General features: G+C 39.3%; 1 protein-coding gene across 9 annotated transcripts in view; it reads left to right on the forward strand.

The window, feature by feature from the left end:
• The first annotated feature begins 204 nt into the window (after positions 1–204).
• The window catches only part of SUB1 (SUB1 regulator of transcription), a 29,279-nt gene continuing 16,285 nt past the window's right edge, over positions 205–13,198 (forward strand). The window contains exons 1-7 of one of the 9 annotated variants that reach the window (XR_005225912.2): positions 207–358; positions 3,303–3,375; positions 4,502–4,621; positions 6,944–7,052; positions 7,878–8,147; positions 9,043–9,152; positions 12,290–12,542. Coding sequence is in view for 6 of the 9 variants with exons in the window: in XM_043546547.1 (XP_043402482.1) it covers positions 3,304–3,375; positions 4,502–4,621; positions 6,944–7,052; positions 10,356–10,522 (468 nt within the window). In the remaining 3 variants the exon portion in view is untranslated. Of the gene's footprint in view, positions 1,888–3,302; positions 3,376–4,501; positions 4,622–6,943; positions 7,053–7,877; positions 8,148–9,042; positions 9,153–9,606; positions 12,543–13,198 lie in introns of those variants that run through there. The other 8 variants (XR_006290871.1, XR_005225911.2, XM_043546547.1 and 5 more) reach the window with 8 other exon arrangements.

Genomic DNA, 13,198 nt, shown 5'->3' on the forward strand with positions numbered 1-13,198 from the left:
AGGGGTCTGTTACCCTCCCCTGAAGGGAGCTGAAGGGGGTGACTAGGGATCAGTTTCCTGCCCAGGTCACAGGGGGGCAGGGGTGTGGGGGGGGGGCACCACGCCCGTTCTGTGGGCTGGCTCCCTTCTACGCCGGGGACGGGAGCACAGGGCCACCCACTGAGCCTCGTGGCTTGGACTAAAGAGACGCTTCCTTCCTCTTTAAACACCCCCGCCTCGGCAGCACCGTACGTGAGGCGCTGCGGGACGTAATGACGTAGGCAGGGGGTGGGGCTTGCCGGTTGCGACATTTCCGTTTCTCTCAGTGGCGGTGGTGGTGTGCTTCGGAGAAGAGAGCAGCACGCAGAGGGAGCGGGACGTGAGTATCGCTCTCCTCCCTCCCCTCCCCCCGGGGGCTGCGTGCCCGCCGCCATCTTATATCTCTCTCTCCCCCCCCAGCTCAGGGCCTGTGCGAGCCGGGGGAGGGGTGGTCTGGCAGCTCCGCGCTCGGACTCGGCGGGAGGATGAGGAGCCGCCGCCGCCGCGTCTCGAACGCTGGGGAAGGCTCGGCCCGCGGGATTCCCGCCAACTCCTGCTCTGCCCAGTGCCGTGGGGGAGGGAGACCTTCTCCCGCTCATCGTTGGGGGGGGTGCGCTGCGTCGAGAGACGCTGCCATGTTTGGGGGGCAAAGAAAGCTCATCCGAGTGAGGGAGAAAATGGCGGCGGGGAACCGCCTACCCCCATCCCCCACTGCGCGACCCGCCTCCGTCGCATGACATGACTGCCGCCCCCAGTTAGCCGCCCCGCCCGCACTCAGTGATTCGGTGTCGTGTCCCCCTTTCCTAACCAGGCCCGTCTTCCCCCATTTTCTGTTCATTTGGGGGGAGGGGAGCGTCTGAACGAGGGAGAAAATGGCGGCTGGGAACCGCCTGCCCCCTTTATTTTCTGTGTTTCTAGGCTGTCCCTTATTCTGTACTCAGTGACCTGTCCAGTCTCATCTCCCTCCATTCCCCCTTCAGTGACTCCTTTCCACCCCATTTTCCTCTGGGTGCCCCATATCTACTCCCACCTCGTGACCCATGTCCCTTCATGTGGTCTTCTTTCCATCCCATGGTACTAGATAACCTTGCCTCTGAGTGACTCGTTCGGTCCCATTGCCCTGTTCCTCCATGTTTTCTCTCGCTAATCCTAGCCCATGCCCTATATTATTCCCCCTTAGTTCTCTATCACCTTGCCACATTCTCATTCTTGGTGCCCATTCCTCCTTCTTCTTCACTTCATGCACCTTTTGCTGTCCTCATTCTATCTCCCTTCTTTTAAAAAATTCTGTATCATTGCCTGCGCATGCTGTATCAGACACACTGGCCTACCTTCTTTCATCCTGTTTCCCACCCACATAGTGGGTTCTCAAAAAGAAAAGGAGTACTTGTGGCACCTTAGAGACTAACCAATTTATTGTACAAGTACTCGTTTTCTTTTTGCGAATACAGACTAACACGGCTGTTACTCTGAAACCTGTCATAGTGGGTTCTGCTCCTCTTCAACACATTTCCAACCCTATGACATGGCAGACCGTTTTTTTCCCCTCATTCCTTGTGTAACCCCCAGCACATTCCATTTTCCTGTTCTCCCTCCTCCTCACCTGTGTTCCATTTTCCCTCATGTTGGCTGATTTTTCACCTGACACCGTTCTTTCGCCACATGTATTCATTCCATATGTCAGGGGTGGCCACACTTATTGACCCTCTGAGCCACAGAAGACAATCTTCAGAAGTTCGAAAGTGAGGGAAGGCCTGCCCCATGGGGTTGAAGCCCTGAGGCCCCCTCTCCCCGTTGGATAGAAGCCCCTACTCCACCATCCTGCTGCAAGGCAGAGGTCCTGAGCCTCCTTGCTCCCCACCAAGTCTGGTAGGTGGAGAGTGGGGGGCTCCGCGAGCCACATTTTTTAACTGTAAAAGAGCCACATGCGGCTCATGAGCCAGTTTGGCTACCCATGCCATATATTGTTGTCTTCATCCTAACACATACCTTGCACTATTGTATTGCCCTGGGAGTCATCCTCCCCTTACTTGACATAAACCAGTAGTTCACATAGTCCCCAATCTCTCACTATAGTTCCTTCCTTACAAACTGTTCCCCTTTATAACATACTTTTCTGCTTTGTTCTTTCAAAGGCTGGAAAGATATTAAAAGCAATTATTTAAAATTCTTCCTGTGCACCTCTTGTATATGGAATATTAGATGTTCACATACTATATCTATCCATAGGTTTGCAGAGTAGACACGTCTGGCAGTATCCCTTCAAAAAGATGTGGATTTCCATGCATGCCAAACTAATGAAAATTGGGTCTTAAGTGATTTGCCTGAGATCACCTAGGAAATATGTGGCAGAACTGCGAATAGTGTTTTATATATTCTCACCTAAATGTGGCTTAACCACAACACCGTATTTTTTTAATTTTTTGAAACATAGGTAGAAAAGTTTATGATGATGGTTCTGTATCTCTCTTTACCAGCAGTTGTCATTCTGTGACCTGGAAATCAAAGTAGACAAAATAACAGTACCTAAGAGTGAAGGGAGTCATTTGCTAGATAATGCTGTACCCACATGTTTTGTGACATTCATTGAAAACTTCTATTTAAATATATGTAGAAACATTTAATTAGTTTGTTTTGATAATAAATTGAATTCTTAGTAACTTAGACTGACCTGTTTATTACTATTTTGTGCACCACAAATCAAGTAAAAAAACTGAGGCCATATCTATGCTATAAACTTACATCAGTGTAACTACATCTCTCAAGGGTCTGAAAAATCCAGACCCCTGAGCAGTGTAGTTACACCAGCCTAATAATCCCTCGTGTAGACAGTGCTATGTCAACGGGACGGCTTCTTCCATTGACACGGCTACTGCCTCTTGCAGAAGTGGCTTAACCACACTAAAAGGAGAAGCTCTTCCTTCAGTGTTGTAGCGCTTCAATGAAAACACTACTGTGGTGAAGCCGCTGCTGATGCAGCGTTTTAAGTGTAGACCTGCTCTGAGTCCTTGTCCTGAACAGGTTACAAAATAAGTGAGACAGTACACAAATGAAGGGAATGGATCAAAGGAAAGGGAGATGAAGGACTACGGTGATGATGAGATCACACTGTTGCTCAGACAGACATATATTGAAGTTTCTTGCCACTTCATGTTGGCTTCAAATAGGAGATACTTGAATAAGATGAGAGAAGAGGCTTAACAAAGGAATTTGGGGCATGCATTCCAGTCATAAAGGGCAGTGTTTCCTGTATGATATTTTCACAATACCTTTCTTCCCTCCAGAATGCCTAAATCAAAGGAACTTGTGTCTTCAAGCTCATCTGGCAGCGATTCAGATAGCGAAGTTGACAAAAAGGTGAATATTGGACACAATTGCTTACTGCATTTTAGTCTAATAATTAAAAAACAAAACACCAAGCAAACTTATTCTGGCTTGGATTAGGAGGCAATTCAATTTTGCTGGAATATGTATGCCACGGTGTTTGTGTTGCCTAGCTCTTTTATTAAAACTGGGGTCAGTGGTTGGAAGGTGAGATGCTTCTAAATATGGAATGAATCTATTTTTTTAAGATCGTCTTTCTATCATTTGCTATTTCGCTTGTGGCATCTAACCACAAGGTTCTTGGAGTTCTGTAGATCTCTGTGGTGAGAGCAAGAATACTAAACCATTTTAGTTCCCTTACTCTGTTAACATTTCTTTTCATCCTAAACAGCTGTGAAAGCTGATGTTGAGAAACATGATTGTTTAGCTTCGTAAGCCCATCAAGAGTTGATATACATGCTGGGCTAAAATTATTGTAGTGAGCATTCTGCATTTGAAATGCTGGTTGAGTTTTCTGTAGATATGACAAAACCAATATTTTTCTGTTACGTATATTCTGTAGTTCACTGTAGATACTAGAGCTGTGAAAGCATGAAGATCTTGCAGTGCTGTGTGTAAGTTGGTAACAAAATGGTAAAGTCAGAATAAAAGAGAGAGAGGAACGTTCTTTCTCTCCTTCCCTCTCCCTTGAATTGGGGAGATTTAAAATGCAAGGTGAGTGTGTATAAAAAAAAAAATGTACTGTCCACCTCAGTTTTATTTAGATCTTCTTTGGGTTCCAAAAGATTAAAAGTCTTTAAAAAATCCCACATGCACTCACTTTTTGAAATAGCAGTATTTTGTCTCCCTGCTTTGAGCAATTTTAGTGTAAGGTAAAACATTAAGGGTAGAATTTACAAAAGTGCTTATTGTTCTCCTAAATCTGTTCCTCTTGGATTCCAATGAGAGTTTTATCATTGACTTCAGTAGGAGCAGAATTAGGACATCTTAGAGCACTTTTGAAAATCCCACCCCAAATTCACTGTATTAAAGTCTTGTATTGGTAGTGAGATGAACTACATAATATAATAGTTCTTTGCAGCCTCTGATTTCTTCTTTTAGTAACTAATAAAATGGGATGTGCTTTGTTTTTATTTTTTTTTTTAATTTTTGGTTAAAGGCAAAGAGGAAAAAGCAAGCGGCTCCAGAAAAGCCTGTAAAGAAACAAAAGACTGGTGAAAGTTCTAAAGGTGCAGCTTCCTCTAAGCAAAGCAGCAACAGAGATGAGAATATGTTCCAGGTAACATTGATAATGTTACTTCTAGAGACTGTTGGTTGAAGGGTTCCTGGGGAAGCATGTTAGTCTGTATTCTGTAATCTTTATGAAGAGAATTTTGAACACTTTGGTTTCTTATCCAGGTATAGCATAGCATTCAATCTCTTGGCATGTTTTGGCTAAATAGGGTTACAATGTTAGAGTGAAAGTAAGATACCCAGAAAAAGCAGTGATGGGATTTGATAGAGTAAAATAATCCATGCTACGCCATTCAATTCTAACTTTGGTTCATTAATTGTATCACTTGTTCCCAGTATTTTGTCTTGGTTTATAGTGTCATTTTTTTTGGCAGTTAGGCATTTCTGTTCTAAACTCTATTAATAGAATTATAATTAGGCTGTAAATGTTCGTTCAAAACCTGATCTATATGGGAATACTTTTAATCAGGGCGCTTTGACAAGAGGTTCCCAGAAATCAGTATGACTTCTCTTCTGCCTACCCAACTGGACGAAGAGCAGCTGTCAGAGCTCTCACCGTACCAGACCGGTCGAAGGATAAGTTTGTCCTTGAGTTTATATGTGCTCCTTTATTCTGGGATTCAGTTTTTTATTAACAGAATATCAGAGAAGATTGAAACAGATCATCATGGAGAACTGCTAGTGGTCTTTGCAACGGAGTGTGCTGGCCTCTTTAAGACAGGCCCAGGGTTCAATACTATCCTGTTTCTGCAATAAGGCATTCAGGGTGTTGTAGTTCCTGAGGATATCTGGGAGTTGTAAGCCTTGCATCAGTCAGTGTGCTGAGAAAGGAGCAGGAATATAAGGCCCCAGCTTCCTCTTCCTCATTGCAAGAAAGATTGGGGAGAGGAGAATACCTGCTGTGAACCTGCTTTAAGACAGTAAGAAAGGGACAGGGTTTTTCCATTCAAGGAATGCGGGAGGAACTTTTGAAGAATTTGGTGAAAGGGCCTGAAAAGAAGCCTAGTATTAGGGCATTAGTGCTGGCAAAGGAAGTAGCTTGGGGTGGGGGACAAAGCAAGTGAGAGTTGGGCTTGAACTTCAGTATTCCGCATTAGCTCTTTAGCCTCCCTTGTATTTGAAAATAGAGCACACTGTGATGTATCCAGAATCTGACTTGAATCAGAACACTTCCAAAGTGTGGGATTCTGGTTCGGACTTACTTTTGTCTGTTAGCAATGTCAGTGGCATATCAATTAAATATGAAGATTAATAGGAAAACCAGTAAAATATTTTACTTTTTATGTTGAATGAAAGTCTCCCATCTTGGGATGTTTTTCACTTATTTTACATTGCTTTCAAACTTGAAACATAATTCAGAATTTGGCACCTATAGGTAGGGGGTTCTTACATGTGTAGGGTAAAGCATTGTTCCCTCCCATCCTTGATTACTTAAAAATTCCTATGGCAAGTAAAGCAATTGCTTACCTGGAAAAGCAATATTAAAGTGTTTGTGCTTTTAAGCGTCCTTTAATGTAATTTGGTGTCTGAAAATAGTGGAACCAATACAGTGCTTCATAATGGTTTTTCACAGTGGAGAGGGTGACTTCTGGAAGTTCTAATGGTGGTGTCAGGTGCAGTTAATCTTAGAAAACCAGACAGTTGCATGCCATATATAGATGTGAAATCTGCTTTCTTGTGCCATCTAGGATTTAATTTGGTTGTGATATCCAATTCTCTAACCTAGTTCTGTGGGGATTTAGCCCTGAGCTAAGCATCAGACAGTCTGTGTGTGTTTGGAGCTTGTGGCCTCCTCCACCTGAATTTACTGGAAAAATTCATAAGCTCAAGGATTTCTGTTTGTTTAACCTGTGTAGATCTCACTTTGTTTCTGGAAACATTGACAAGAACTCAGATTTAGAGCAGGAGGAGGTGATGGTTTTGCTGTCATCTTCATTAGTCTTTTAGCTTGAAAACAAATTTGAATGGATTGTCTTCTCTTAGCATTTTCTAGCTTCATTAACAAAGTTTGCACAAGGAAGCAGGATTTTTTTCTGAAAGAATCTGTAATTTAAATTGGCAATATTTATTAGGAATTAATCTTTTAGATACACATGAATTTTCTTTTGAGGACACCCATTTTTCCAGGAAATAATGCTGAATTCTCTTAAAACGTGTTCAGTCCTTCATCCATTAATGCTGTCATCACTTATTAGTCCTGATATACTTCTTCAGGAAAATACTTAATGCAATCATTTCTACTTAAATCTAAAATAAGCTGCAGCAATAAGCAGTGTCTCATATCTAAGTATTTAATGCTGATTAGAAAAATGAATAATCCAGTACTGTGTAAAATGTATTCAATTGTTCTGATTTGTTTTATTGGCAGATTGGCAAAATGAGATATGTCAGTGTTCGTGACTTTAAAGGGAAAGTCCTAATTGATATTAGAGAATACTGGATGGATCAAGAAGGTGAAATGAAACCTGGCAGAAAAGGTGAACTTCTATTTTGTCATTAGTTGCATAGCATTAAAATGTATTTAGCTTAGCTTTATTGAGGAAAGTGGAAAATCATCTAACTTGAAGAATTCTGTAAGTATCAGATTCATTTGCTTCACAGTTCAATAATGAGGCTTTGAGACCTTTGTCTATATGTCCATTCTTGATTCTAATGCAAAATTTTAATGTCTTGATTATACTTCCTTCTTACCCAATAAGACATCTTTTAAGTAACTCTAAAATATTTTAATGGGAAAGCCTTAATATTGTGGGGGAAATTTAGGCACATGCCACAGTTCTGGTCCTTTTCCTTCTCTACTCCCACTCCTAAAAGTCTATTTTCGTTCCTTGGCAAAGAGGATATGGTCCACAGTTTTAGAACGGGGTATAAAACCCCATAACTTAAAAATAAAAAGACAATTTTTAAACAAATTAGTTGTAAATTCAGGTTTACATTTGCTTTATCTGCCTGAAAGTTGTGCTTTAAATTTTTATAATTGAAAAAAGTTTGTGTTGCAGTGGATTGAAGTTAGGCACCATGTCTAAATAGCGTTCATCAAAACAAGCCTGCATTTTCTCTTTAGAAACAATAGATGGGAAAAGTATTAAAAAAATTCTGTAGCCTGGACTACTGAATAACTGTTGCATTTTTCTCTAATATTTTAGCACTTCTTATTTCCCCCAGATAGTTTTAAGTTACCATTGCATGAGATAATAAACTGCATGATAACCTATTATCAGTTTTGGAGCTGAACAGGGTTCAGTGGAAACACAACTGCTTTAATACAAATTTTGCAGAAAAATTTTGTTTAATTTTTACAGTGTTATACCAGTAAGTTATAGTACTAAACATTTTTTGGGGGAACCTACCATGTCTCCAAGATGCAAAAGTCCCATATGGGAATATTTTTGAAGAGATTCCTGTATCATTTGGAAGTATTAAGAAAGGATCACATGCTGTATAAGCGTAACAAAGACAATGCAGGGCTTGGTAGCAGGAATGAAACAACATTTTGAAAAGTGTGCTACCCATGCCAAGGATGACATTGAAGATACTGTTTCTCTGTCAGTCTGAATATTCTGGATCTTTTGGTGAGTAATGTTAGCGTTTTTATTACATTTTAGAAAAATATTTAAAAACAAAGTTAAATATTGCTGGGTTATTTTCCTGTGGGGGTTATAACAAAAAGCAGAGAAGTTTCGTTTCATCTGAATGAGAATTTTAAGTGTTTTGAAGTTGAGAAGTTTGTCATTCAAGGCACCATTCAGTGTCCGTTCATCTTTAGGGAAAGACTCCCATTGACTACAGTGGGCGTGGGACTGGACCATGAGAGAATATCAAAGGTGGCAGTGCAGTAGGGCATCATAATATTATGGATACCTGGACATCTCCATTTTGATTTGACTGCCTTGTACTGCTGAGTTTTGAACTTGACCCAGACATTCTGTATGAACTAGTTTAGGCAACGGAGTAAAACACCAACCACAAGCAGGTTGAACTACTATACTGCTGGTATAAACATCATTTGAGCAAAACACAATATGTAATTTTTCAGTTTTTTTAACTAAATTTCTTGAAATGTCCAATGTATTAATCCTCAATTCAGACTAAATCCATTGAAAGTTTGAAGTTTTAAAAACTAACTGCTTTGAATTATCTGAGTACAGATAAACTATCATCTTCCGTTAACCCTCTTAGGTTGGGACTAGGCATGAGAAATTTAATTCCAAAATTTTAGTTGACATGAAAATAGGAGTTTGGAATGCAATGGCTATTCCAATTTATTTTTTTTTATAGTGGTGGTGCAATTCAGATCTGTAACACAACACAAACAGTGTCACTTTCTCATAGTCCTTCCTCATGTCTTCTTATGGCACCATTTTTACTGAGCCATTCCTAGTGTCTGTTGCCATCTGGAGAGGGACAGAGTTAAGGTACACACCATCCCTGCAACACAACCTTAACTTTGTATTTCCTGGTTTTCAGAGGTTTAAGTTTAGCCACTCTCCACATTCTGGAAGGGCACGAGGCAGCACTGTGCAACATTATCTGTGGGTCAACGAAGTTTTCAGGCAGTTAATTTTAGAATTATACAGGTGAGATGAATGACCACTTTCTGCATTGTTGTTAGCTTCATCATTACCACTATCAGATACATCTGGCAGCAGCAGTACAACTAAACTTGTTAAAACGCTTGTTTGGTGCAGTCAAAGAAATACCCATTTTCATAATCCAAAACAACCATGGACTACTTTGTAGTCAATACTGGTATTCTCAATGAAGACTTCATAGTTGAAGATGGCTTGGGTCATATATGCAGCTAATCTTTCTTACAACTTTTTACGAAGAGTTTGAGATGGTTCAAGCTTTGACAAGGAGCAGGAAAAATGTCAGTGGTACCCCAAAAACAGAGTTAAATTGTAGATATGTAAAGCTCTTCCTTGATCTAACTCTCTGACCTGTATTCTCAATTTAAAGTACCAGTATAGATGTTAAAAGTAAAAATGAAATGAATGCTGCTATGACATGTACATTATAATACATTTTCAGAGCTGGAAGAGAACCACCCAAAAATGTTTTTGCTGCTGAACTCAGTGAAGTTAAACCCATGGACTGATGGAAATGTCTTGGCAGTTTCACAGATGTAGAGCTCAGAAAATAACTTTTTTTTCCCCCTGGGGTTGAAGCTACTGCAGGTGTACAAACGACATTATCTAAATCTTGACTAGTTTGTTCTAATTTCAGAAACTGATAGTGTGTAAAGGAAGTAGGAAATCTATCTTGAACAATTAATCCAGGTGGCAGATGAAGACACTGTATTCTAGAAAATTTCTCAGTGCAGTTTCTCTCATTTATTTAGTCAGTTTACTGAAACTGAAAAAAACCCTTGTTTTGCCATTACCTACTGTTGATTTAGTACATATCACGCTAGAGCTTGGTTTCAATTGAGGTTTTGTTACTTCAGCAGTTGGGAAAGCAGAGCCCAAGCAGTAACATTCCAACATGTTGGTTTTGGTATAATCCCAACAAAATTTACTTGTACTGTAGTTTCGGGCTAGGATTTTCAGTGGAGCCTAATGACTTAAACACACACATCCCATTGAAATTCTGTGGGAATTAAGTGTCTACCTCCATAAGCCCCTTTGTAAATCCAACATGACTAAACAAATGTTGACTAAATCAGAAATGTAAGTCACTAAATTTGACTACCATAAACTCTCTGAAGAAGTTTGTTTGGTAAAGTAAGTTGCTGCTTGAACAAGCCATGTATGTTACTAAGGCCATGTCTATATGTATAGCGCTACAGCGACGCAGTTGTACCAATACAGCTGCAGCGCCTCTGGTGAAGACGCTCTGTGCCAATGGGAGAATGCTTTCCTGTCACCATAAAAAACCCACCTCCATGAGCGGCATAAATTGTGTTGGCGGGAGATGTTCTTCCGCCGACAAAGCGCTGTGCATGTGAATGCTTATGTTGGTGTAATTTACGCCGATCGGGGATGTAATATTCACACCCCTGAGTGGTATAAGTTTTGTCGATATAGGGTGTAGTGTAGACGTAATTTTTTTAGGTAAGTGATATTTAGGCAATGTGGCCAACACTAATACTACATCAATAGATGACTGTCTTCTCTGTTATCAACCGTGTGATGTTTCCTTTTGGAAACTAAACTAAAATCTAATCTTAAAATGAGTATTGTCTTTAAATTGCTTTGACTGAAATCAGCACACTTTGAAAACCATGCTAGATTAGAATATTTGATGTTTTGTTGGTTTGTTCATCTAGAAATGAAGTTGGTGACTATGGTAAGACTTTTGAGACAGCTTCAGAAATCAATTTGTATGTTTTCTGACTGAAAGGGCTTAATGCTGTTTGTGATGGTATTTTTTCCAGTTCAAAATTAAATATTCAATTTCAGTAAAGTGGTCAAGATTTCTTGAAAAAACAAACTTGTCTTCTCTGAAAACTTGATAAAATTATGTGACAGCATGTTCAGACTAGCTGGTGTCCAAAACATGAAAGAATGTAGGAAAAGTTTTTTCCCCTCTAGATTAAAGTTCACAGGTGGCTGACAACAGCCGTACTTATGTTTAATATTCTCAAATAATAAAAATATTCGGTACCAAAAAAGTCCTGATCCTGTTTTCCTTGGGTCCTGTTACAGGTGTTTTACTAAAGTGTGTCTAGATTGCTCTTTGAATGAATGGAGACACAATTAAATAAATCCTTAAATAAACAATGGGTTAAAAGTTTAAGGAACATGCATAGAGGCATGAGTAAGATTGGTGCATGAGAAGATATAGATAAATGTCATACTATTTTGTGTGGTGGGAGAGAAGAATGGCGATCAATTCTGTAACCAGACAAGGTGCAGCACAGTGCTTTCGATGCTGCTTCAAAAAGGTTTACATGCTTAACGTACAGAATTTAGTTTTAACAAAGAAGATTAAAAGGTGACTTTAAGGAATGGGGAGCAAGTATTTAATAATTGGCTCATCAGTCTAGCAGAGAAGAGTGTAACACAATCTAGTGGCTAGAGGTTGAAGCTAGCCAATTTCAGACTGGAGATAAGTCTCTTAAATTTTTAACAGTGGAGGTAATTAACCATTGGAACAGTTTATCAGTGGTCATAGTGGTTTCTCCATCACTGACAATTTTGAAATCAAAATTAGCTTTTTAGAAAACATCTATGCTCTAGGAATTTTGCAAAAGTTCACTGGGTCCTGTTGTACAGGACGTCAAGCTAGTTGATCGCTATAGTCCTGTCTGGCCGTGGAATCAGTGAATCTAAGAACGTGTGTGTGCAAACTCAATCCACAAACACATGGCTTTTATCACACTAAAGAAAGAAGCCTGGGCCTCTCCAGCTCATCCAGAATTCTAGTGCAGCCTGCCATCAGAGCCACTGCTACATTCACATAACACATGGGATGGGTTTCTACAAAGATGCTGCACTACAGTTTGTATCTTCTTCCCACATCCAAACAGAATCCATAAGCAGACTAACCTCTTGTTTAGCCTGAAGTTAAATATAAATATTCCAGTGAATAGTCATAAATGAATAATTACATTAACTAAAATATCTAACACTCACTACAGCTAACACTTTTACAGTTATGAAAATATTGATCTCATAGTAAGGTTGTTTTGGTTCAGAGATTGTTACAGTTGTACAAAATCTTCATCTTAGTTTTCATACTGCACTAAGGATTTGTGTTTAATGCATTTCAGGTATTTCTTTAAATCCAGAACAGTGGAGCCAGCTGAAGGAACAGATTTCCGATATTGATGATGCAGTAAGAAAACTGTAAAAACAGCCATACAGAAACTTTTACTGTTTTAGTTGTTTTAAGCAGTCTTTTTACACATTGGCTTTTGTTTTCTAAAATACTTGTTTTCCAAGCTATTGTATATTTGGATTGCAAAACAATTTGTAAGATGAATACTTTTTTTTTATGTGCATTAAAAGTGTATTCTAAGTGAGGCTATTTGTGTATGCTTTATTAAAAAGGAATGATTTGCTTTCAACACAGTGTAAAATAAAAACCAGTCCAGTAATTCTAATAATGCATAGCTGTTTGTGGCCTTCCAGTTAACCATTTTTAGTCTCCTTTTAATTTTGGGTTCAGTTAAAACATGTTCATATTAACTGTTAATCAGGAGACATTAAAAAAACCTTGCCTTTATTGCAAATATTCATAACTTTTACATTGGAGATTTCAACTCAAGTCCAAATAATGAATAATTAAAATAGTTTTTGTAGATAATCTTAAGTGCTGTCTTTGAAAATTCACCACATTATTCTTATGTAGATAAGTACATAGGTTTTTTGGCATTGCTTGCATGAAGTATTACACTAAACAAGCGTATGTGATTATCCCACAATAACACTTGGACACAAACCACATTCTTCCTTTTCATTTTTCTGCAGATCATTTGACTTAGAAAAGATAATTAGCTTTGTTCTTAGACACTAGAATTTTAGTATGGTATACATACATGTATATTATGGTAAGATTTTTACCTCAGAATAGGATTTATGAAGATTGTATTTCAAAGGTCCCAGCTTAAACAGATGAACTAATAACCTTACTTATTTACTCTTTTCAAGCTTTGCATTAGATTAAAATAGCTTTTGAA

The sequence above is a fragment of the Chelonia mydas genome, chromosome 5, assembly GCF_015237465.2.
Source record: "Chelonia mydas isolate rCheMyd1 chromosome 5, rCheMyd1.pri.v2, whole genome shotgun sequence".
Taxonomy (NCBI): Eukaryota; Metazoa; Chordata; order Testudines; family Cheloniidae; genus Chelonia; species Chelonia mydas.